General features: G+C 38.4%; 3 protein-coding genes and 1 pseudogene across 3 annotated transcripts in view; 2 read left to right on the forward strand and 2 right to left on the reverse strand.

Moving 5' to 3' along the window:
- The window catches only part of LOC129778994 (uncharacterized), an 86,319-nt gene extending 63,570 nt beyond the window's left edge, over positions 1-22,749 (reverse strand). The window contains exon 1 of the mRNA XM_055786223.1: positions 21,736-22,749. The gene's annotated coding sequence lies outside the window, so the exon portion shown is untranslated. The remainder of the gene's footprint in view (positions 1-21,735) is intronic.
- Positions 5,588-6,942, forward strand: LOC129778996 (uncharacterized). The gene is made up of 3 exons (XM_055786225.1): positions 5,588-5,726; positions 5,780-5,963; positions 6,030-6,942. Coding segments are annotated over exons 1-3 (744 nt in total). The 5' UTR covers positions 5,588-5,724; the 3' UTR covers positions 6,588-6,942.
- Positions 7,402-8,842, reverse strand: LOC129778995 (putative nuclease HARBI1). Its single transcript, XM_055786224.1, has 4 exons — positions 8,477-8,842; positions 7,981-8,413; positions 7,773-7,917; positions 7,402-7,711 (listed from the first exon to the last, which is right to left on the reverse strand). Exons 1-4 carry the CDS (start codon positions 8,587-8,589, stop codon positions 7,452-7,454), a joined length of 951 nt encoding a protein of 316 aa, XP_055642199.1. The 5' UTR covers positions 8,590-8,842; the 3' UTR covers positions 7,402-7,451.
- LOC129780898 (U4 spliceosomal RNA) lies at positions 10,939-11,113 on the forward strand (annotated as a pseudogene).
- Positions 22,750-25,611: the final 2,862 nt, after the last annotated feature.

A 25,611-nucleotide genomic window follows, 5' to 3' on the forward strand; every position in this document is an offset into this window, starting at 1 on the left:
CTTAATTATTTTAATTTAAAAAGGAAAAATGTCCACGTGGACAAAGGGGGTAGGGGTATGAAAATGTCCTCGCTTGTCCACGGAGGGGGAGGGGGGAGTCTAAAACCGTGCTTTTTCTGTCCACGTGATATGTGGACAGCCCCTAAGGAAAAAGAAATCGAGGAAGGTTAAATAACTCGAAAGTGAAAGAATTATATTTCAACATACACTTGACAAAAAAAATTAGAGGAATAGAATGTAAAGTCAAACATTTTATTCATTTTGTATTTCTGGTACAATCTGCGATTGGAGCTTCCAAAAATTACTCAAGATTTTCGACTTCGCATTTTGTTCCTCTATTTTTTTTTGTCGAGTGTATTACATACTGAAATTTTTTTTTATCTATTAAGCTTAACCTAAACGTATCACTTGGTCTCTGTATCCCAAATTCCTGAATTGGATAAATACATGTCTTAATATAAACTATGAATTAAATGAAATAAACGAGACAACCGAAACATTCCTGTTTGATTCTCATCGTAAAATTGACTTTTCCCAACACGTTAGAGCATCTTCCACCATTCAACCATTAACCGTCACGAATTGGCTATCCCGAAACAACATTATCTGCTGCTGACCACACTATTTCTCAACTCTCCGCCGCGCGCGCATTTATCCAATTACGGAAGTAGGATTTTATGTCATCGCACTAATTGTGCTAATCCAAACAATGATCGGAATGAAACAACAAAAAAAAACACTTTAAGTTGCCCGGTCTTTCGAAAGTGTTCTTTCCGCCGGCCGGCGGAGTTCCATCAGCAGCGTCGTTGTCACGAAATGATATCAATCTCACAGCTCTCGTTGTCATCACACACACACGTGCATGTGTGCCACTTTGAGACATTGAGTGTGACTTGCGCCTCAGAGACTATGATCCAGTAAGGTTCATCCCGATAGGCGCGCAGAGACACACCGAGCTCTGGAGCTCTAAAGTGGATAAACGTAAATTATAAATTGGAATTTCCTGTCCTCCTTTCGTATGGCCCCAACGCAACGGTCCACCAACGGACAAAGCTCGGCAAGAATGGGTCAACCGGGAGCATTGCTTTTGTTTCTTGATGTCCGAAAAGCTACAAGTCGGTCGGCGTTTGGTCCGGTCCCTTCTTCTCCGCCTTCTCCATCTCCTTTCCTCGACCGATCTGACCAGATGGGAGCCATTTCTTCGTCTTCATTTGAACTGTTGCTAGCAATACGTTTTACATCTCCCTCTGCCAATGCTGCTGCTGTTGCTGTTGCAAAGGGAATATAGTTTGGAAAACTAGCCTAAAATCGAAACATCTACACGCACACCGGAGGAAGCCGAATTGCCGATGATGGCCGTAAAAAAGCGTAAATGATGATGATGACGATGGTCATAATTACTGCTGCCGGGGTTGTTGGAACCTCGGCCCAAAATTTATCGGAGTCATCGTTTTGGATAGCATCGATTGGCGCAGATTTCCTAAAGCCAAAGAAAGCAAATTACTTTAATGGTGGCTTGGTGGGCTCAGTCGGTCAGGGTACGAGGGAGGGTGCAGCGGGGGCGGACGTTCAATTGGGGTTTAGGATTCGTTTCGCATGCTCCCGCCGCCGGAAAGATGCTAGTAGCTTCCATCGTCGTTTGTGTTCGCAGATCACTCCCGCAGCGAAGCATTAGGGGAAAAGTGCACAATCGGCAACCGGAATAATTTTCCGGGAGATTCGCCGAAATGTGTGGAACATGATCTTACTTCGAGAGCTTCCCGTCTTCCCGTTGGGCACGATAGATGTTTCGCATTAATTTCCATGATGAGAGGCGACACACGCGTTTACAAATCGACCCAAATCTGTTACGAAAACCGCCGTCCGATTTGTTAACATTCTTTCGAAAGCCGAACAAACATGTGTCGGATCGGATCGTGGCGGAAATAAATGGCCAACAACGCCAGCGGGGCCTCCCCTCGAATGAGAGGTAGAATTCAAAATTGTGAAATTGGCTTGCGGTTGTTCCGGTGGTGCACGACAAAAACTACGCTCGATTTACGATGCGATAGTCGGAGATGACGGCTTTCGAGGGTGCCCGAAGGGCACCAGCGCCATACCGATTTGGATGTGATCTTTGTAAATTGAACCCAAAATCAGATCGCAGTAAAGTGTGTTTGTTGTAAATTTCGCCCGCTTTGTTTCCAGCGGCGGAAGTGAGGTTCGCGTTATGAAACCTTTCACTGAGTCATTGTGTGTTGGGTTCACCTAGGTAGCCTTCCGTGGAAATGTATCGTAACAGACCATAGCAGCAGCGACGGCGGGGTGACTATGTAGCTGTCAGCGAGAATCGACAATGGCAGCGCGTATTATCTCTCTGATCGATCAACAACAACAATACCCGACCGTTTCATTTGCAGGTCAACTTCAATCGGTTGGATAATTTCTCGTCGGTCGTAACCGACTTTTCGCTGCCCCACTGTCAATAATCTGTGCAATCGGCCAATAATGCGAACGCGTGAAGCAATCTGTTGTTTCGTTGCGGCAGCACATTATCGAACAACGATGATAATTATTGTACGTCAACTTTTGCGACTTAATTTGCGATTTGAACGGGAACATCCAACTTCTGTAATGCTACCGGGGTTGAAATTTTGGAGTTCAAAAATAATCAGTGAGAGCTCAGGAATGATTTAATGAAATTATGAACTATGGACTTCATATTGAAATGGATGATATAGAATTTCTGATTTTTCTACATTTGGGACAGAAAAAACTTTGTTGCAAGGTGGTTTACCGCAACCATTTTAAGTGCGTAGAGTTCATTTCAACTTTTTTGACGTAGAACTACGTCTTTCAGGAAGGGTGCCAAATCAGAAAACAGGTTACATTTTTGTGAAATAAAGTTAACGCTAATAACTATTTTCACAGCGAACAAATTCTGATACTTTGCATACCAAAGGAATCGGAAATTCTCCTAGATTCGTTTGATATACTATACAGTACAATCCGCTTATGCCTAAACAGTTCAAATGAATAAAAACTGGAAGCATGATTATTTTACCATGCATTTGTATGCATTCCCGAACAGAGCTGTCAATAACGAGCAACTGATACATTCGTTTCTGCCCGTTTTCAACATATTTGGTTTAAATAAGCCATCTGCGATTGGAAGCCACACAACTTCTCGTTTGGTGGTCATCGAAGCAACATCGCAGAGCGTCGACCGGGAGAGGATTGTTTTTTTTGTCAGGTGAAGGAGGAGTATGGAATAAAGTTTCTTTCCGCAAGGGCCTTTCTCAGTGCAAAAATAGAATAGAATGAAAGATGCGGGAGAGCTAGCATAACACAACGAGCGGATATCGTTCATGCCTAATGTTGATTTCACACACATAAACACACAGCTCGATACAAGGAGAGGAAACTCTCTTTATCGAGGTGTGCTACGACAAAGAAGAGCAGCATACGAGATTTTTTTGTGCTAGTGCAGATATGGAAGAGTATCCAGAATTTTGGAATATAGATATACACTGCATTTATTTACATAAACGTATATTTCATGAAAGTGTGCTTTCAAATTCCAGCAGAGTAACCTTACTGTTGCATGTTGTGGGGTTTGATAACGACTCAATATATGCAAGTCGGGGGTATTTTTATTTTGCAAGTAAGGTGAGTGATACGGTTATTTCCAGCAAAAAAAAATTAATTTGCAATCTTAATGTTGGTTGCTTTGTGAAATTTCATATCAATGACCGATCATGTATCGTGAAAAATTAAGTACAAGTGTAAGTGTAAAATTATATATGGTAGCAGTTGTGTTAAAAATGACTTGATATATGAAACGATTTATTTCAATTTTCATAAATAAAAACCAAGGTGTGTTCCCGCTCGAGAACAGGTCGTTTGGTTCAAGCTGTCTGTTTTGTTGTGTTCATTTTCACCCAAAGAAAGTTTATACGACGAGAAAAATTGGAAAAGTGGAGAAATATTAGAAAACGTGATTTCCCATATGCTCTACATATAGTATTAGTTGTTGTCAGTCCAATTGAAATTCGCATTGGGTTGAATAAACATTCAGAAAGTTAAAATTATAAAACAAAATAACCTTTTACATTTCAAATGTGTTTTCTATATATTAAAGTAACATGTTTTTACTGATGAGAAAAATTGATAATTGTGTTCGGTATTGATAATTATCTTATATTACATTGGTGAGTTTTTTTTTTCTTTATTTCATCCATACATAACACAGGAAGCATCTCGTCCAGGATCGCAGAGGGCAGTTTTCATCATATCTCGTTCCACTTCGGTATCTTTCATCTGATACGCATCATCCAACGACTGTTTACCATCCTTCTGTCATCAACACTCGGTAAACACTAGTGGAGTGAACAAACAATACCCAACAACCAAACAAATCGGCACTTTTCAGGGTCACCAAATCATTATCAAAGAGTTTAACGATGAAATTTCTCAAACATATCCAAAATCAACAGATAGCCTAACGGAATCCTACGTCAACTATGCGATCGTGTCTCGGACACAACCCTCCTGTGACTTTTTATTACACACGTTGTGTTTTCTTAACCAATGACCTAATGCAGAATGGATATATTCAGGTATTCAACTACAATTCAAGATAGCAGTTAGTGTTAATGTGTGCACTGCTCATTTTAGAAAAATGTGGATATTGTTGTGATTCCCATGATTGATCAATTGGCGACGTTAGTGCCCATCACCATAAATCGTGGCGGGGGTTTCAGATTCGGGGGAACTTTTTTATCGTTTGCCTACTTGCTTTGATATAAGTAAATCTAAATACACAATCAAGTCGTATCATCTGGCATTGAAAACACAACTTGGTATTGAAGGAAACGTTCAACCAAGTAAACAACACTGGAAAGGTGATTTATCTTCAGGAATGATAGTGTACATCACATTGCCACCAAGCGGTCCCCGCGTAAAAAGAAACCTGAAAAAAACGCACAATTTGTATAAGCTATAACTTTATTCCAGAACATAAACTAATGATGTAGGTTTTTTTTTGTAAATGAATTATTTCTGTATTGAAAACATTAACTAACCATTACCATTAAGGCTTCGAATTCTAACAAACATTTCAAAATCATTTGGTGACAGCGTAATATATTCTGCACGGATTTTCTAGATTTGCTTTTCCGATAACTCAAATAATGTTTTCGACTGGTATTATCCAAATAAACTGTTTATAGTTCTTGAGATGTTCAAACATAGATTATTATATTTTAAAATTAATTTAAGGAGCTTTTCATCATACAGTTATGGAAGCTTTTTTCAAACTGTTATCTCATATATAAAACGAAGTTTTTTTTTCGTGCGTATAACTGATCATCAAAGTGAACGGTTGGTCAGATTTGGGCTGTCTTTATATCGTTGTGTACGTTTCAACTAAAGATGCCAACCAATGTTTTGAAAAAGCTGGGAAATTTCGAAAAACAAAACTGGAAGATTTTTTACTTTTGGCTGTTTCGCTGGCATGCTTAAAATAAAGGTGTCTATTCTGTATTTCAATCGATTCGAAATATTTCGAACGACTTGGTAAATTCCATTCCCTGTTTCGTTCGAGGTGTTTTCAAATTCGAATACCTTTCGTTCGGACTGTTTTGTTTTCGAACATCTTTCATTCGAATCAAACCAAACGTCAAACCCACTTTGTTTATGAAGGAGTGAATAATTTCCGCAGCGGATGAGCGGTGAACTGCAAAAATGTAAGCTAATTTTTAATCATTTTTTTCTTTAAATTAATTTTAACGTTCAACAGGGAAAAAAACAAAAACAAAACAACCACTAAAAATCAGTTCGAGCGGATTGTGCTGCTTCTGGAGCAAGAGCCGGACATAGCAAAGGGTTTCTCCCGAGGAAATTCCGGACCCTTCTGGGATGATCTGGCGGCAGAAGTCAATAGTTTGGGACCGCCTATTCGCGATGGAAGTGGATGGAAAAAGGTATATACTAAAACGAATCCGAAACATATGTTTATAGTCTTATTTTTGCCCTGGTTTTCTGTGTAGGTTTGGGCGGACTATAAGTCCGGATTAAAGCGAAAACTCGCTCACAACAAACGGGAGCAGAGGGCGACAGGTGGAGGACCCAATAAAATTATCAATTTGTCCGAGCTGGAGGAGCAGGCAGTTCTACTAACTGGGTTACTTGCGACCGTGGAAGGAATCCCGGGTACCTCATCTCATGGAACACAGTTGGGTTCGCCTTCGGGTGAACCTCAAGCTGCAGACCAGGAAAATTTTATATATTATGGTACTTCCGACGAGTGTGACGGTATCAATAATACCATTCACTTCCAGCCCTCTCAGCCGAAAAAATCCAGACCTTCTACCACGAGGCTATTAGAGCTGCAAGTCGAGCAACAAAACAAATTTCACACCAATGTGAAATCCCTGTTAAAAAACACAAACAAGAATTTGAGTGATCTGGTTCATTATCAGCGCCAATCAGCTCGAGCGATTCTTTCCGTGGATGCCACACTCAAAGAACATCTGAGTGAACAAAAACGACATAACCACGAGATGGAGAAGATCGCGCCGGAGAAATCAATAGCGACAAATCCTTGAAACGCAGATTGCGTATATTTCAGAACATTAGAATAATGTTTCAAAATATCAGTGATCTGATTTTTTATCTTTATATTGTAACTCAAGTATAAAAAAATGAAAAAAGTTCTAATCGTATTTTTATATCTTTCCATGGAAGAAAAATCTTACTTAATTTTTTCTTTGAAGTTTGTTTGGAATAGCATCAAAATTATATAAACTTTTTTAAAATTCACGAATTTCGCCTATAGTTTATGGAACTTCCTTAACCCCTTCACGTACAACATTGAACTTCACTCGTTGTTTCTCGATGTGAAATAATTACATAGCCTCAGGCATATGATGAGGATACCGACAACTGAAGATTATCAAATTTCCGTTATTTAAAAAAAAAAATTGAATGAGCTAAAAATATAAAATATAATTTGAATATTATAATTAAAATAAAAACGAACGAGTTAGTACGTAGTAATAACTCCTTCGTTTTTATTTTAAACACAACATGTATTTGCTCATCATAGGGCACCCATGTTAGATACCCACACTCAGCAGAGTAGCGGAACGACTCGAAATGCTCGTTTTGGGCCGTGCTGTTGGAAATTAAATCGTACAGCAAGGGGTTAAAACAACGCAAAAAGTATTAATAATGGTTATTTGAATACTTGGCCTGCTTACGAGAAATCGATAATGACATATTCTCAAAGTGTTGGCAGGAATAAGAGTAAATAATTCTGCCGAAACCATAGTTAAGTAAGGAAGACACTTCCTTTTCCGGTGGTTGTTATTTATTTGAGCATTTGCAAACAAGTTAGATGAAATTTAACAGTCATAAATATTAATTTAAACAAAAGTTTATTATGTAAACAGCTGCATAACATATTATAACTACTGAGAACGACCAAATTCTAAGCATATATTGTGAAGTGCACAGCATACATTTATAATTTGAGCGCATTTAGTAGGATTGTAGTGAAGTTGTCTCGCGCCAAGGATGCATCTAAACCGATTTTTTAGTAAACCGATTGTCCGCTCGACGATAGCACGACCCAAGGCATGCCTGCGATTAAAATCGCTCTCCAAACTCCCTTCCTCCGCTGCTCTGAATGGGGTAACTAACCAAGGTTCCGATGGATAACCAGCATCACCTGAAAATATTTTATCACACAGTACATACAAGTATACTAAAATATTGTAGTTGAACATTACCTAGAATCTTAGTATTAACTTCACCATTTTGGTGAAGCTGCTCAAAGTGAGTTCTTGCAGGGCTTACACGCCATATATGAGAGTCATGATTAGATCCCTGGAAGGTAGGATCAACGAAACGAATCCTTTGCTGATCGTCACAAACCTATGTTGATAAAAAAGAGTATTTGTTCATTGATTTGTTAATTCAAATACTAATAATACTTACAATCAGAACGTTGAGACTATAAAATCCCTTCCGATTAAAAAACAAATTTCGATTCAGCTTAGGTGGAATAATTTTTACGTGGGTTCCATCCAAACACATAATAACACCCGGAATTGATGTTTTCTGATAGAAGTGTAGTTTAGCACGCCGCTGTTCGTCTTCCGTCATATTTAGGGAAATCCATTTCTTACACAGTGTCCGCTCCAGAATGTTAAGCATTTCAGTCAGCACCTTGGAAAATGTGGGCTGTGCTATGGCAATGTGACAATCTTGCCCTGCTCCATGTTGATAATTTCCTTCAGCAAAGAATCGCAAACATGCTGCGAGTTTCACCTCCGTGGATAGACCACCTTTCCTTGTGGTAAGGCAGTTCTCAATTTCCTCTAAAACGTACCGAAAAGCTTCCTTACTTAGACGAAAACTTTTGATGAATCTGAATAAGGGCAAAATAATCAATAAGAGAAACAAACATGGGATTTTTGAGACGGATACTTACGCTTCATCAGAAAGTTTCATGAAGTCGGTTGATTTTCGGTGGTTTCGCCGATGGTAGCAAGGCATTCCAATTTCTTCTTGCTCCGCCAAATTCGGTAACAAAACGGAATCCATTGAACGAGAAAATTTTCTCACAAATTTCTCTTAGGATCAAAAATTAACTGAAATTCAACTCGCACTCGCCGCTATTTAATACGGTGTTTCTTTTTGTTTATCGGTTTTTGACAGATCGATGCATATTCGAAATTTTCTAACACTTTCGTTCGAAACGAGCAAAACGATTGGAATAGGGAATGGTAAATTCGAAAACGATCGAAATATCACTTTCGAACGAAATAGAAATCCGTCGGAATACAGAATAGGCACCAAAAACTGGTAATATCCAAAAAAACTGGAAGATTGGAAACTCTGGTCTCAATCCATACTAGAGTTATATAATAAATTGGAGAGTACTGAAGGAAAATAGGGAAATTCTAAAAATAAGAATAATATGTTCAAATGATCTGCAGTGAAAAGTTTGTCCAATTTTGGAGTTCTTTGACTTCGGTTTAATCGGAAGTAACGTTGACGACATTGAATTTCGTGTTTTGTTATTGTGGAAATAATAATTAATTTTCAGTTATTTAAATGTTTGTTTTATAGAGGCTTTAAACTTTGCAGTTCATTCGCATTTAAAAGCATACAAAACAATTCTTATGCAATAGGTATTATCCTTTGTCTGATAAAACGAGTTTCCATTAGTTGATGTTCGACTCGATCGAGTGAAAACGCAGAAAAACATTCAAGTAATCTTAAGCAGCCTATAGCCCTTTTATGGCACTAATGCCGCATTTCTAGTTCTGAGTAGCAGCATATCAGCAATAATACTAGTGCTAGCATATAAAAGGGGCTTCTACTGGGTAGTAGAAGTTTGCTTGAAAGCGATAATTGAAATGTAACTATTAAATCAACAGTGATCCAGATAGTAAAGGAACGAGAGAAACAGATGTGGCAGAGTACCCTGATTAGAGTCTCGTCAGGTATTCTTCGTGTCACATTTTTTTAAAATTTTTATAGAGACTCTTCCTAATTTGGCATTCGCCTCTGTGTATTTCATATTACATTTATTTCTCTATTTCTCTATTTCTCTATTTCTCAACAATGAACCGTCTATTTAGATAATATACAAACCAGTTTTACCATAAGTATTTATGTCATAATACAAAAACATATTTTCTCTGGTTTTCTCGACCGAAAACCGACTGTATCGATGACTTGGTTCTTTTCCAAACGAATAGTTTAAAAATATTAATAGAAAAATTTTATCTTGCTCTTGCTCTATATAAGCACTATATATATTATGCTTATTAAAAGCATCAGAAAAAAAGCATCTTAAGAGCTGTAGAATGCAGTAGCATTTTAAGGGCCCTATATAGTTTTTTGGCGTAGGACTACGTCTTTCATTTCTATACTGGGGTGTAAGTTCAAACTTTCGAAAACGAAAGCGTTACGCCCGAGAACGAGATTTTGAGCGTTAATAGCTCCTAAACAACTGAACGAAATGGTATGATAAACACTTCATTCGAAAGATAAAATGTCTACGTGTTATATGCTTGTTACTTTTTGATCCAAAAACTTGTTTCAATAGCCCTAAAATTGCTTTCAAAACAGGCTATTGAAATCACACCAATCGGTATATAAGCGAGTGCCGCTCGGAATTCCATTCAGTTACGATGGTGCAACGATTGAGGTACGATCGCTGGAATGGATGGATTTTTCCCTAACACAGACTTCAAAACTATGGAGCTTGAGGAAATCGTCACAGAAAATTAGATGCAAGCTGCGGGTGCTTCTGTACTTGCTTGCGTTTCCAGAAATTGGAGTCTTTCCCTAACACAGATTTCAAAACCATGGAGCCTGAGAGAATCGACGTCGCAAAATTGAAATCGGCATAGAAATTTAGATGCAAGCAGTGGGAACTTTCGTACTCGTTTGCGTTTTTGCAAATTGGAATGTTTCTCTAACACAGACTTCAAAACCATAAAGCCTGGGGAAAGATGCAAACTACGAGTACTTTTGTACTCGCTTGCATTTTTGCAAATCGGAATGTGTCTGCCCAATACAGATTCCTTAACCAAGAAGTTGGGAGAATCGGCATTGTAGATACATTCAAGTCGGCAATACTGTTATACCCCCAAACATTTTTACACTCCAGAATTCGTTTTGCTATCACGGTCTACAAAAGCGGGTACAAATGCAACGCTTTGGCTCGATTATTCAAAACTGCATTGGAAGATATCCCTTCATGTCGTCAGCTCACTGAACTTCTACGTATACCGTTTGATGATTAGGCAACATGTTGATAACTATTTGCTGCGATAACTACTACCATAATGCATGAATTGACTTAAATTGAGATTTGTTTGCAATTGAATTCGTAAATAGTTTCATTCATTCACTATTTTAATCAATAACACAAAAGATAGCACTGCGCAGCGGCGATATCGTACCCAATGAGGATAATCCGAGGAGGGATTATTGCTAATTGAAGAAATATAACTGATTACTAAGCCAACGGTAGTCCTACGTCAACCTTGCGGTTATATCATAGTTATAACCCATCCGTAGTTTTTTAGCATTTTTTACATTATGATCTATACCGTTTTCAGCGTTATACAGCAGATGAAAAAGTCTAAAACGGGAAATACTTTTCTCCAGATACAGAAGTTTCTCGATCTCACGTTGTAAAAATGCGATCGAATGATGCAGGATTTCATATTATACAAAGTTTTCAGAGTTCTTATTTTTCGACTGTTCTATTCCATGTTGTTGAGCGAGCTTTTAGATGGATGATAAATGAGAAATGAGAATAGAATTCTTTCTTGTTTCTTGTTTCTTGTTTCTTGTTTCTTGTTTCTTGTTTCTTGTTTCTTGTTTCTTGTTTCTTGTTTCTTGTTTCTTGTTTCTTGTTTCTTGTTTCTTGTTTCTTGTTTCTTGTTTCTTGTTTCTTGTTTCTTGTTTCTTGTTTCTTGTTTCTTGTTTCTTGTTTCTTGTTTCTTGTTTCTTGTTTCTTGTTTCTTGTTTCTTGTTTCTTGTTTCTTGTTTCTTGTTTCTTGTTTCTTGTTTCTTGTTTCTTGTTTCTTGTTTCTTGTTTCTTGTTTCTTGTTTCTTGTTTCTTGTTTCTTGTTTCTTGTTTCTTGTTTCTTGTTTCTTGTTTCTTGTTTCTTGTTTCTTGTTTCTTGTTTCTTGTTTCTTGTTTCTTGTTTCTTGTTTCTTGTTTCTTGTTTCTTGTTTCTTGTTTCTTGTTTCTTGTTTCTTGTTTCTTGTTTCTTGTTTCTTGTTTCTTGTTTCTTGTTTCTTGTTTCTTGTTTCTTGTTTCTTGTTTCTTGTTTCTTGTTTCTTGTTTCTTGTTTCTTGTTTCTTGTTTCTTGTTTCTTGTTTCTTGTTTCTTGTTTCTTGTTTCTTGTTTCTTGTTTCTTGTTTCTTGTTTCTTGTTTCTTGTTTCTTGTTTCTTGTTTCTTGTTTCTTGTTTCTTGTTTCTTGTTTCTTGTTTCTTGTTTCTTGTTTCTTGTTTCTTGTTTCTTGTTTCTTGTTTCTTGTTTCTTGTTTCTTGTTTCTTGTTTCTTGTTTCTTGTTTCTTGTTTCTTGTTTCTTGTTTCTTGTTTCTTGTTTCTTGTTTCTTGTTTCTTGTTTCTTGTTTCTTGTTTCTTGTTTCTTGTTTCTTGTTTCTTGTTTCTTGTTTCTTGTTTCTTGTTTCTTGTTTCTTGTTTCTTGTTTCTTGTTTCTTGTTTCTTGTTTCTTGTTTCTTGTTTCTTGTTTCTTGTTTCTTGTTTCTTGTTTCTTGTTTCTTGTTTCTTGTTTCTTGTTTCTTGTTTCTTGTTTCTTGTTTCTTGTTTCTTGTTTCTTGTTTCTTGTTTCTTGTTTCTTGTTTCTTGTTTCTTGTTTCTTGTTTCTTGTTTCTTGTTTCTTGTTTCTTGTTTCTTGTTTCTTGTTTCTTGTTTCTTGTTTCTTGTTTCTTGTTTCTTGTTTCTTGTTTCTTGTTTCTTGTTTCTTGTTTCTTGTTTCTTGTTTCTTGTTTCTTGTTTCTTGTTTCTTGTTTCTTGTTTCTTGTTTCTTGTTTCTTGTTTCTTGTTTCTTGTTTCTTGTTTCTTGTTTCTTGTTTCTTGTTTCTTGTTTCTTGTTTCTTGTTTCTTGTTTCTTGTTTCTTGTTTCTTGTTTCTTGTTTCTTGTTTCTTGTTTCTTGTTTCTTGTTGTATTGCATACGTTTAACAACCTGGAGAAAAAATAATGCCCTCAAAACTGCATTAAATACAAATACAATTATTGAACCAGTTGTTACTTGGAGGCCAGTTCTATCTCAATATTACATAATCTTTTGTCCCAAACCTATATCGCTTAAATAGCAGAAAAAGGAGAATTACTGAACCAAAATAAGTCGCAACAAAAAAAAAAGTTTCGATTGATTAAAAAAAATACTCTCTTCGATTCAAAAATGCAAACCAGAAAGCGGATAAGCAGTAATTCTCTCTTGAACATTCCACAAATCCGATTGAATAACGAAACAAAATGTCGTTATATCGACTTCTATCAATTGCCCAACATATTAATCAATGCACATTGAGAATTAATGCAACTCATCACCCACCACACAATTTGCAGTCCAGAAATGAATATTCACTAAACAGACAAGAAGATCCATCATTTCCTCTCCTCATCACAGATTCAAAGCAACTCAACTAATAATCCCCGGTAACGATTCGCTTCACATCGATACCAATTGGAATCATTTTCCTAGCTTCTCTGTCTCTTTCTCATTACCCTCCCGCGTAAGCCTTTCGCCATGAAATCGCAATTCGATGCGCGCAACTCGTCGACAGAACACAATTTCCAAACCGAACCGAAATGGCCACTTATCGAGTGGGCCTCCACTCCCCGAAATCACATCATCGTCAGTTGACCCCACATGCACACATACACACATGAAAATTCGAACCCAGCAGCATCTCAATCGCGAAGCGAGGCGCCATGTTCTTGACCTCAAGGACGCCCTCCAAAAAACAAAACGAACCCAGGGTAGAAGAACCAAAGAATTTCCAAATTATCCGAACAAATCGAGCCGGGTTCTAGCCGGGCAGTAATTACCCACGAAACATTCTTCCATTCGCGTGCATCGCACCCAAATCACAGCAGAGATGGGCTTGTGAGCGATGGTCGAGAGCTTAACTCCCCCAGCATCTTCGGCCAGGTCGGGTCCATTAGTCTACGACTTTCTACGACTGTGCGCTTGAACTCGGCGTTGTTCGCCTTGGGAGCAATTACTTTGCGGAGCCCGAGAAAAATACGGGCAATTATTGAAAAATTCCCTTTTTTCATCACATTTTTGTGTGTGCGTTTTTTTGATGATTTTCTTAAGCTTAGGGTCGAAGCACTCGGAGCGTGTGCAAGTCGAAATGACAAACACTGTTGTAATCTATTTCGAGAAAAGTTATGTTTTTGCACCATTCACTCTCTCGGTCTGGCTCGCCTTTCCCTAAGTGGAGTTGGAAAGCACTGGAAACCATTATGTTGGCTATGATCGGAGATATTTAAAGGATGATTAGGCGACTCTCTCGCTCGGCGGCGGGACAATTGTTTTGTTTCTATTTTCCGTAGGTACTCGTGCCGCTTTGTGTTTGCCCTGTGGAAAGTGTCTTAAGTGGCGGTCTGATGAGCGATTGAGAGGGAGACAGAGCAATAGCATTTCACCCGAATACGTTTTATAAGTTGTACCAACTAATTGAGCATTCAATTCCAATTGTTCGGATAGACTGAGTACTTGAACAGCAACGCGAAGCGTTGCATAACTGCGGAAAGAAAAACACCTGGCTCTGCATCTGGTCTTTAGAATGGCACAGAAACAGGTAAATAACAACTGCTTCGCCTCTGCTTCCATCACGCAGCCTGCCTTCAGAAAGGAAAGAACAAGACCGTTGGTCATTTTCGCACTTCCACCACATCTGGCTACTTGTTTGAGTTTGGACCGTATCAGGCTGGGCAGTAGCAATGCCTCCGGCTATCGTTTCACTGACGTGCGAATAGCCACCGCCACCACCGCCACGAAAAGGTAAAAAGTTCTAATCGAGAAACATCACGATGAGCCAGAGGCAGTGCGCTCCTGGTGGAGGTTTCGCCGGTGAGATAGAGCGTAACATCCGGAGATTATCGCTCGTCGGACAACACGGGCGTGTGCGCTGCCGGGATTACATCGTTCTGAGGGCTCCACCTGAAACTTCAGCCGTGCGTAAATTCAGAGATGCAATCGGAACAGTGATGCCAGATTTGTTTTGGTTCGTGTCAATCAGTAAACTTTTTGGAATCTACGAGTTTCCTCGAATCTTTAGCGTTCGCTATACGTTCAATACTAATTCATAACTCGGGTGAATTATCAATACAACTAAACGTTTCTATGTGGATTGACTTTAAACACGAATATCAGCTTGCTTCATTGTTTTGACGTGGGACTTCGTCTAACCGGAATATATGGAGGGTAAAATGAAAACCTAAACACAGAACATGCAGGAAAAAATGAAAGATTTCGAATGCTTATAGCTCGAACATTTCGTACTGAATAGGAGAGATGTTTGCATCACTTGATAGGGAATATTTCTACGCATCTATCGCAACTAACAAAATGTTGTTTTTCATTAGATAAACAATTGAATAACTGTAAAATATTAGGCGTTATCTAAACGCCCTAACTGCATCGTTTTGATTGGCCCGATTTACGGTTTCCCTGACACAGCCATCAAAACCAAGCAGCCTTGGGGAAATCGGCATTGCAAATACATGAAAGTAGGGGGACTTTTGTTCTCATCGAAAAATTTTCCCTAACACAGACTTTAAAACCAAGCAGCGAAATCGGCATTGCAAGCACACGAAAGAGCCTAGAGGCGAGTGAACTGAAAAGTTTAAACCCTCTTAAAGCCAAAAAGAAGAAAAAGAACACACGAAAGTAGGGGGAGCTTTTGTTCCCACCGAAATGTGTTCCCTAATAGAGATTTCTAAACCAAGGTGCCTGGAGAAATCGGTATTTCAAATTCATGCAAGTCGAGGGTATTTTTGTTCCGACTGGAATGTGTTTCCCTAACACAGACTTCAAATCCATGAAGCGTGGGGAAATCGGCATTGCGAATTCATACAAATCGGGGGTATTTTTGTTCCGATTGAAATGTGTTTCCCTAACACAGACTTCAAAACCGAGGTTTCTGGGGAAATCGGCTCTGCAAATAAATGCAAACTGCGAGTACTTTTGTCCTCGCTTGCCTTTGTGCAGAGTGGAATATGTCTGTTCTAACATGAACCTGGGAAAATCGTGCAGCCACTAGAAGCGAATGAACTTCCCAGTTTCAAGCAAATTCGAGATTCGAGAAGTATGTACACTTTTGGGATGTAAACTTCAGAGGGAAATGTAAAATTAAATAATCGTTTGATAATTTTTTTGTTGTCTTTATTGGAAAGATTTTCAGCCTTAGGCTGGTTCATCAAACGTTTGATAATTCTTCCGTACATATATTTTGTTCTAGTAATCATACCAAACGTAAAAGGTCCGTCATTAAATTTACTTGTAACGAAGAACAATCAATCACAATAAATGAATTGACTTTACACGGCATTTGTTCATTTTTTTCACTCACAGAGCAAATATATTGAACTCAATTGAATTTGGAAACTGTTTCATTCAATCAAGAATTTAATCAATACAAACGAATGATTGCTCAGCTAAGGTAGTTCCACGTGAACCTTGCGGTTATATCATAGATATAACCCACTATTTTTTTATGAAATGATCGAAAATATTTTAGTACAACTTTTTAGTGCAACTTTTATTGGACAGAACTGTCCAATAAAAGTAGTATAAGATATAGTTATTATTGAATAATTAGTCTTAATCATTAGGCTGGTTATTATTGAATAATTAGTCTTAGAAAGCAGGCTGGTTAAGTTTTATAATATAATGCGATGCTTTCGATTATACGTAATTCAGATAAACATTTCCTTCAGTGCTAAAAATTATACATGCTGGGAATATATTAGTGGCAAATCGAATAAAATGATCACGCATTAAACGAGTGAGAGTAATTTTACGTTCTTGTTTTTTAAGAACCTCTTTTTTCTCTTTAAACTAAAAACTTTGAAGAGTTCAGTCGCCGCAATAGAGAATTGCATGGCCATTGACGATGTGGAATAAGCAACATTATTTCAGATTATGACACTTTCTTGCGTTAGGCGGCGGTTAAATTGGATGCAACTTTGTGCGAGAATTTGGCCGTACGAAATCTTCTGCTTCGAGAGAACAATATTGTTTGGTTCTTTTCGTCAATTATCTTACAATCAAATTTTCGTATGTACTCCGATCCAATATAACAGTCGCCTTACGTTCCGTTACACGCAGTTAGTGCTAGTGCGTTAGGCCAAGGTGGCATTGGATCGGAGTACGCACGAAATTCGAACGAAGCAAGGGGGAAGCAATGTATCCACACCAATACAATTCAATGTGGTTGTTCACATTCACTATTGCATACAACTCGTACGGCCATATTTCCGCATCCAGTGTCAGTGCCGATTTATTGTGAACATGTATCGGGTGGAAAAAACGGTGTTTCATTAGGGTGTGTCAGTAGCAATTTTTAGCCAAAACAGTCCCCACAAAAACGTGAGGTTGGGTACTTTTGAACGATTCACTATCGTTAGGATTTAGAGATTTTATCAGTGTCATATGTATTATGTGTGAGAAAATGGAGATGTTTAAGTAGTCAAAAAAGCGTCATTTGTGGGAAAGTTTTACTTCTCATGAATAATTTGATCCAATCTGCGACTGAAGTGCACAAAATATTTTTTTTGACTTCTATCGGTGAAAGAATGAATGGTTTCGACGCTTCAGAAATTGAGATTTAAGTATCACAGTATTTAAACAAGAGACAGTGAAAGCGTTTGATGAGGCACTTCTTCTCGAGCGTTCAATTGAAATGCAACAGTAGTGTCCATAATCAATAGACGTAACTCGAGCCATTTTTTTTTCGAGTTATGGGAATGTTTCAAAAGCACGGGAACTGAGTTTCATACGAATTGAAGAGACGATGAACATTGGAGTAAACACTGCCGCAACATGAGCTAAGACACGATGAGGGTATTTTGCTGCACGACAACGCTCGACCACATGTTTCTCAGATTGATAAAACTTACTTTTGATATGTCGAATCGTAGTTCAAATGGGCACCCAAATAAAAAAAATAAAAAATAAGAGCCTTTCATTTTCATTTTACTACTAGTTTAAACTAATTTTTTAAACCACTATATTGGTTTGACATGGAATGGCTGTATTATAATGCTAAATGCAGATTTAGGACCATTTGAAAGCAAATTTTGTAATCAAAATGCTGGTTTACCACAGCTATGCATTAAAAATTCTAATTTGAAGCAGCTGAAATACAAATATAAGATTGATTTACAGCAAACATCAATCTTGGTAATTGTAAATTGCGTTGCGGATGACAATAGTGGTAAAATAGTGGTAAAATGACAGTTTAAGCACTGAATAACATGTAGGAAATAATGAAAAAATTTAAACGTTTTTAACTCTACAATTTCTCAATGGATCGAATTGTAAAAATGTAAAATGTCAAACATTATCCGAACGTTAATCCCAAGTTTTGATTGGTTCAATTTTTGTTCCCCAAGTTTTGTCGTCTAAAGGGAGTAAGTAAAGTAGCACCAAAACACTATTTGAATATGTCCATACCATTGCGAAACCAAACGTTTTCTAATAGAAAACAGTCAAAGAAGTGGCCCAATAAATACTCCACCGTTGCGGCAATTCTGCAGGTTATGGTTTGCTATCGTGCTGGACGAACATACAAAATTGTTAGCTGCAGAATAAATTTTTAGAATATGCACAAGGAAAACTGTACAGTACTGAGCTTCTATTGACGTGCGAAAGCAAAGCAGAATAGGAATAGTTAACTATTAACTTACTCTTCAATGTCGCATTGATTTCCAGCCAGCGAGCTGGCTTAATAGTAAGTAATCCATTGCTTCAATAAATTCTACTGAAGAGTTATTTTTTCTGTTGCTATACATTGGGGTGGCAATGGATTTTTGAGAAAAATTCGAATGAAATCATCGAATTTCAGAAACCGATGTCATCTGGTGTCATCTAGAAAAAAAATTATTGGCCGAAAATCGACCTTTTGGGACTTAGCCTGAGAAAAAAATATATCGGAATTTAAAGAACCGACCATGTGCATTGTGTTTATTGGGCCCAAAAAAATACCTGTGCAAAATTTCAGCTCAATCGGACATGATTTAGGGATGCCTCAAAGCACTCAAAGTTTTGATTATTTGACTACAAGTCACAAAAAGTCGATTTTCGGCCAAACATTTTTTTTCGTGATTACACCTAATCTCGACGTTTTATGCATTTTTAAGTCATTTAGCATCGAAAAATAATTTCGATCTTCCAAATTTCCTTTACTTCCCCTTGGAAGATTTTCGATTGAGCTGAAATTTGGCACAGGTAATTTTTTGGACCAATAAACAAAATGTACATTGTACAAATTTTTCGATGCCTTCATGCCTTTCAGGTTAAGTCCCAAAAGGTTATTTTCGGCCAAAAACTTTTTTATCGAGATGACACCAGATTCGACGTTTCATGCATTTTTAAGTCATTTGGCATCGAAAAAAAATCGATTTACCAAATTTCCTTTACCCCCCCCTTGGAAGATTTTCGAGGATAAAAAAATAAAAACTTTGAGCGCTTTGAGGCACCCATAAATCATTTCCGATCGAGCTGAAACTTTGCACAAATCATTCTTGGACCAATAAACAAAATATACATGATCGGTTTTTGAAATTTGACATGACCATTTTCGCTGCCATCCTAATATACACATATCGGTCATAGGTTATCTACCTTCGTGCCTTGTTTTGCAGTTAGAATTCCAATACCATGTAAAAGCCCTATATTTGTATCGGCGATATTACCATTATATGGTAGTATTAACTATAATTTTCATTAATGTTTATATACATTAACATTGTGAAAATTAAGCTTACAGACATTGGAAATGCTAATATACTGCTATGTGGTATTAGAGATGTTGAATTAGTGCCATAATAGAGCTGTAAGTCAATGTTTCTAGTGCTGGAAAAACGAAATCAGGTATATTTCAATTATATTATACAATTTCAAATATAAAACATTTCTTTTCACCTTTTCAAATTATTATTCACAGCCGAGTTAACTGGTGAAATAAAAAAAAATACACCAACAGTTATCACAAAAAGAAATTGTATTCTGAAAAAAATAACAAAAACTCTGTTCTCTACACCTGGAAAGATGTGAAACAAGATGAATCAAGAAGTTTCATCAAAAATGACAAATCAAAAAAAGTAGAACTCCTTTGTTCTCAGACATTTTTAACAGAGTTGATGTAACCTAATGTTTTCGATGTTGCACATCAAAACACCTGACCGAACGAACATGAATTCAAGAACTCGAATAGAGAAGTAAGTAATTGTATTGAAATTTTTGGACAACTTTATGCCTTGAAAATAAAATGTGTTGATAATTACAAACAAAAACAGACTCAGGAACGGGTTCTCAAATGTTTTCTACTGGAATAAAAACAGACAAGTTGAATTTTTTTTGTGCAGCAGGTGAAACGAACAAATACGCGAAGGATAGATGTTTATCACTCACGAGAGATTTTTTTTCTCTTTTGCATCATTTGTCATCGTGCAACTGAGATATAAACAAATAGAGAGAAAGAGAGAGCAAGTTGAATGCTATTTCCAACACTTCACTGTCCGTATTACCCTCTCCAGAAATTATTCATTTCATCCCATCAGAACGATTATTTGAATCATTCGCAATTTTTTAAATTACGAATATATTGAGGTTTTCGAGCCCTGTGAGCATTACTGTACTAACACTTCTGCTTCATCCTGAGGGAGGAGGTGGCCTATCATAGATATAAAAAAAGACATACGTAAAACTGCGCTTAACTCGAGAACGAATCCGATTTGAGCTCGGTTTCCACCCAAGGAAATGTTTTGAACTTTTCGAAATAGAACCTTTAATTTAAAGAGAATAATTTTTCATGAGACTTCATTGGAATAGAGTAGTTCCTATTTGCAGGTTTGTGTTCTTTTTTACACTGATTTATTGTTACTTCTGTTGATGTTGCGCACAAATTGCTTTATAGCGTTAAGTGGAGAGACTGCTGTTGAGTACAAATATGCGATTTGCGGCAAAAAACGACTCATCTGCAGGTATTTTCTAGAATCAATCGGTAATAATTGGCTATAGAAACGATCCAGCCGAACTCCTGCCTTCTTTTAACCACGAAAAGAAAATAATTTCGGATGTATCATCCAGAATTATGTGAATCATGGTTGGTATAGCGATCGAAAATTTTGATTCCGTAATTTGAAATTCTATTATTGGACAAAAACATTTCTTCAAATCAGTAGATGGTGTAACTTTTTTTGAAACAAGTAACCAATTTTCCAACGCAGTTCGTTGGATATGTTAGGATCGTCCTCGCATAATTAACGACTGAAGGTTGAATCTATTTTACACGAAGAATTTTACCCCTGGGTCTGCAAAAATCTGGTAAAATATATCGGCGTTCTTGTATTCTTAAGTGAAAAATACTCACAAATATATTCATGGAATACAAAGACAAAAGTTGCAATGCGATAAACAGAAAGTAGTGACGATGACAGTTCGATGTTTGTTGCGGTAGGGTCGCATATTTTGTCTTGTCTTGTTTCTCTCCGTTCATGTAAAAATCTGGTATCTTGATTATGAAGCAAACCAACCAATATACAGAAAGAAATAAAATCTGCAGATATTGTACTCAATTCCGTAGATCTCTATGACGGATCCTGATGTAAAATCAAACAAATCCGAAGATCTGGCATCTCTGAATGGGGTAGATAGCGAGAGCCGTTCGTACGAAGGCACAAAGCAAATACAGAATTGTGCCCTCGCTTCCTCGGTTCTCTCTCTTTCGAATAAATTACACATAAATTATACAGATGGATAAATTTCTATATGATTCTGGACGAGGCACAGAATCTCGAATAATTATAAATTAAAATTCTTTTCGTTTCCACTTGTTTGCTGGAGGAAGATTCTCGGAAGAAAGGCTTAATTTGTAAGCACGAGTGTTCCCGGTGACTCGCACCGTGACGCAATGGTAAATGGGCTCATATCGCTGATTCAATCCTGTTACTTACATTCGTTTGCGTTATATTTTTTATCACCTCCAGCGAAAACTTCAGTGCCTCAGTAGCCGAAGCTGGGTTCCGAGAGGTTATTTCCTTCCGTAACTAAATGAATTGTTATTGCTACACAGTCTGATCTTGCTTGCTTCCTTCCTTCCTTCGTTTTGCGGCGGTAATCAGCAGGGCAATTTGTTCATTAAATCATTTTTGACAACTGCATTCATCGCTGTCTCGCGGCGAACTGAACCCGAAATAACTCACTTCACAAAGCCGCCTGATCTTCACTTGTAGTGCTAGCTTGCTGGCTGGTTTGTTGCTGCCCAATTCGATTCGTGCAATTTACGATTTTAATCCACACTCATCCAAACACAAAAGTAACTACCGTTTTCGCAACACTTCAACTTGCGCACTTTATAAAGCGTGATTACTACCAGCGCATTAACTTCATCACTTTGTGCAACTCGGCAAGCAGAAAAAAAAATCTCGTTATTATTACCACAACACTTCACTCTGCCGAACAATCACTTCCATCCATCCAATTATTTCGTGGAGATTTTCTTCTCGTCTGCTTGGCTCTCTGCTTCACCCCAAATATGACAACATTCCTGTATGATATCACCGAATGCAGTCAAGCGCCAAAACTGCACTGCACTTCAATCCAAAAATAGCGAAACACTATAATGCCGCAAATCCAGTCACAATCTGCGGTAGACACTGATAATGTCGTCGCCACTCAGTAAGCAGTCGTCCGGTCCGAGATCTGTTCTGTTCCCAATCGCGGCACAAACTAATCAAAACAGTATTATCAGCAGCGCTTTCCTTTTCCTCTTCAACCGTTTGTAATTGTCGTCGTCAACAAAAATTCCACCGCTCAAACAATGACGAACAATGGTGCTGCTGTTGACGCTTGAACATAAAATGTATTCCGTCAGACGCCGAACTTGAGCACAAACATAATTCTTTATCTTCGAACGGTTCGTCGCGCAGAACACAACAACACAAGCGATCACTTCCACTCACGCGTATGGTTTAAGCTAAACTGACTTAGCTCAGGCGTACGGCGGCTTAAGCGCCGGGAAGCGCACGGAAATGCTCTCTCTCCTGCTCTCCAGCTCTCAAAATGAGAGCGAGAGCTTGATCGAGTCCTGTCGGGCGCTCTCTCTCTCTCTGCCTTCCAGTCTCTCTTGATCGACAGTTTGCGGCGCAAAGAACTTGCATTCGGTCGAAGCGAGAAGCGGCGCAGAATTGAAGAGAGCACGCGAAAACATGCCGTCGTAATCCAAAACATGGAGTTGAAGTTGGCACGTGGTGTGGTGTCGTGTGGAGCGCTGGAGAGAGAGGGAGGGTCAGAAGCAAATAACCCAACTCCCTCGGTTGACAGAGGGCAGACAGTTATGTACAACCCAGAACTACACACCTTCGCATGCCGCTGCTTCTGCTCCTGTTGCTCCGAGCTGCTGATCAGGCGGAGGGAGGAACGGAGCAAACGCATCGCTGAACATTCGTTCGTTCCACCGGTGAACCTGGAAGCACTCCGCTGGAACGCTTTATCTTCGCGTGGTGTGTTTACGCGACGCGAAATGTATTCGTCTGGATTTGATGTGGCGTGTGGCGGGCAGAGGTGCGGTATGCAAACATAAGGGTGGGGCAACCGGGAGGGTTGATGCATGCGATGTTAGAATTTGTTGAATATGCTTTCTGGATGACTCGAGGATTAATAGTTGAGTGTTCTTGGAGAATTGTGTTTCATTTGAAAAATTACGGCGAATTTAATTCACTCACCGCCATTTATTTAATTATCATCACAAAGTCACTTCTCATCGCAGATAATGAGAACACAGGTCGTGATGGACAACTACAATGACCACATAAATTAGTTTTGACTTATAGCCATCATCACGCGCAGCTCGAAGAATGATATTTACTTTACTTAATCTTTCTTGTTTAACACGTTAGACCCCGCGTCTGGTATGGAATTTCAGGCTGACAAAATCGGAGAAGTGACTGTCACCTATCTTTTTTTCTATATTTCCTATAGTAAGTAGACATTTTAACGAAGAAAAGTTTAGAATTCAAGGCTGCTATATATTAGGCTGTCAAAAAAGTCCTGCGGTATTTTTTTTTGAATTTTCATTTGTTCATAAAATAAGTTACAATCATCTGTTTTAAGTCAAATATGCGCCGTTTTGTTCGATGACTTGTTCCCAACGAGATGCCAACTTCATAATACCCCTGTTATAGAAACTCGCTTCCTTATTGGCAAAAAACTCGGATAGCCAATTTTCACAGGCCTCTTTTGTGGCTAACTTCTGACTACCTAGCTCGTTCGCCATGGACAAAAACAGGTGGTAGTCACTTGGTGCAAGGTCCGGACTATACGGCGGATGCAAAAGAACCTCCCATTCGAGCTCCCGGAGCTTCTGGCGCGTCACCAAAGAAGTGTGTGGCCTGGCGTTGTCCTGATGGAAGACAATGCGGCCTCTGTTTATCAAAGATGGCCTCTTCTTCATGAGTGCTACCTTCAAGCGGTCCAGTTGTTGGCAGTACAGGTCCGAATTGAGCGTTTGGCCATAGGGAAACAGTTCATAATAGATTATTCCTTGACAATCCCACCAAACACACAGCAGAACCTTCCTGGCCGTTAATGAGGGCTTGGCCACCGTCTGAGCCGCTTCAGCGGGCTTCGACCACGACCGTTTGCGCTTCACGTTGTCGTAAGGGACCCACTTTTCATCGCCAGTCACCATCCGCTTCAGAAACGGGTCGATTTTGTTGCGATTCAGCAGCGATTCACATGCGTCGATACGGTCAAAGATGTTTTTTTGCGTCAACGTGTGTGGCACCCATACATCGAGCTTCTTTGTGAATCCAAGCTTCTTCAAATGGTTAATAACGGTTTGATGACTTATCCCCAGCTCTTGACCGATGCTACTATGCCGGTCTTTCTCGTCTAATTCAGCGATTTTGTCGCAATTTTCGACGACAGGCCTTCCGGAGCGTGGCGCATCTTCGACGACCTCTACACAAGAACGAAAACGTTGAAACCATCGTTGTGCGGTGGAAATGGAAACTGTATCGGGTCCATAAACTGCACAAATTTTATTGGCAGCTTGAGATGCATTTTTGCCTTTGTCATAGTAGTACTGTAAAATATGTCGGATTTTCTCTTTATTTTGCTCCATATTTGCGACACTATAACTCACGAACGACTTGACCAAACAAAACACTGTCAAGGACTATATTATATAGCGCGCAAAAATACCTTTCCAACAAGCTATAGTATGACTCGATACAATGAATACAACTAGAACTACGCGCTTACAACGACACCTCGCGGAAATACCGCAGGACTTTTTTGACAGCCTAATGTATACTATGTATATATACTATAGCTTCAAACTATTTTCTATGAATTTCCAGATATTCTCACCAAAACTTACAATTATAGTATAAAATTATCTTTGGACACAATTTTAGTATGATACTTTTTCACTACTTGCAAGCGAAAGTGATTTACATTTACATTTACATAGAGTACTAATTTGATTAATTTGAAAAATAATTTTCATTCATAACTTTTATTTTAAAAGCGTGTTCATTTCTTCTGCAAACCCATATTGTCATGCCAATTCCCCCATTTCATAATACGAAGCTCAATGCTGACAACGCGGATTTTTCGCAGCATTTAAAAATTTGAAGGATGTACAACTATTTGTATGTCATTAGAGTATGGGGAAAGGGGAGAGGATGCAACCCATTAAGGAAAGGGAAGTTGATTCTCAATCAAAGCCTGGAAAATTCAGCTAGTGGTTTTATAGTTTCACTAGCTGACCCGGCAAACTTCGTCCCGCCCAAAACCTTCAAAAATTGACGTTTTCTACTAAGCGC

This window comes from Toxorhynchites rutilus, chromosome 3 (genome assembly GCF_029784135.1).
Source record: "Toxorhynchites rutilus septentrionalis strain SRP chromosome 3, ASM2978413v1, whole genome shotgun sequence".
NCBI lineage: Eukaryota > Metazoa > Arthropoda > Insecta > Diptera > Culicidae > Toxorhynchites > Toxorhynchites rutilus.

Excerpts from the sequence above, each read along its gene's own strand:
- LOC129778995 (XM_055786224.1), bottom strand. The coding sequence starts at position 8,589 with ATGGATTCCGTTTTGTTACCGAATTTGGCGGAGCAAGAAGAAATTGGA. Across the intron at positions 8,414-8,476 it reads ATGAAACTTTCTGATGAAGC|ATTCATCAAAAGTTTTCGTC; the intron begins GTAAGTATCCGT and ends GCCCTTATTCAG. Across the intron at positions 7,712-7,772 it reads AGTTAATACTAAGATTCTAG|GTGATGCTGGTTATCCATCG; the intron begins GTAATGTTCAAC and ends AAATATTTTCAG.
- LOC129778996 (XM_055786225.1), top strand. Across the intron at positions 5,964-6,029 it reads ATGGAAGTGGATGGAAAAAG|GTTTGGGCGGACTATAAGTC; the intron begins GTATATACTAAA and ends TTTTCTGTGTAG.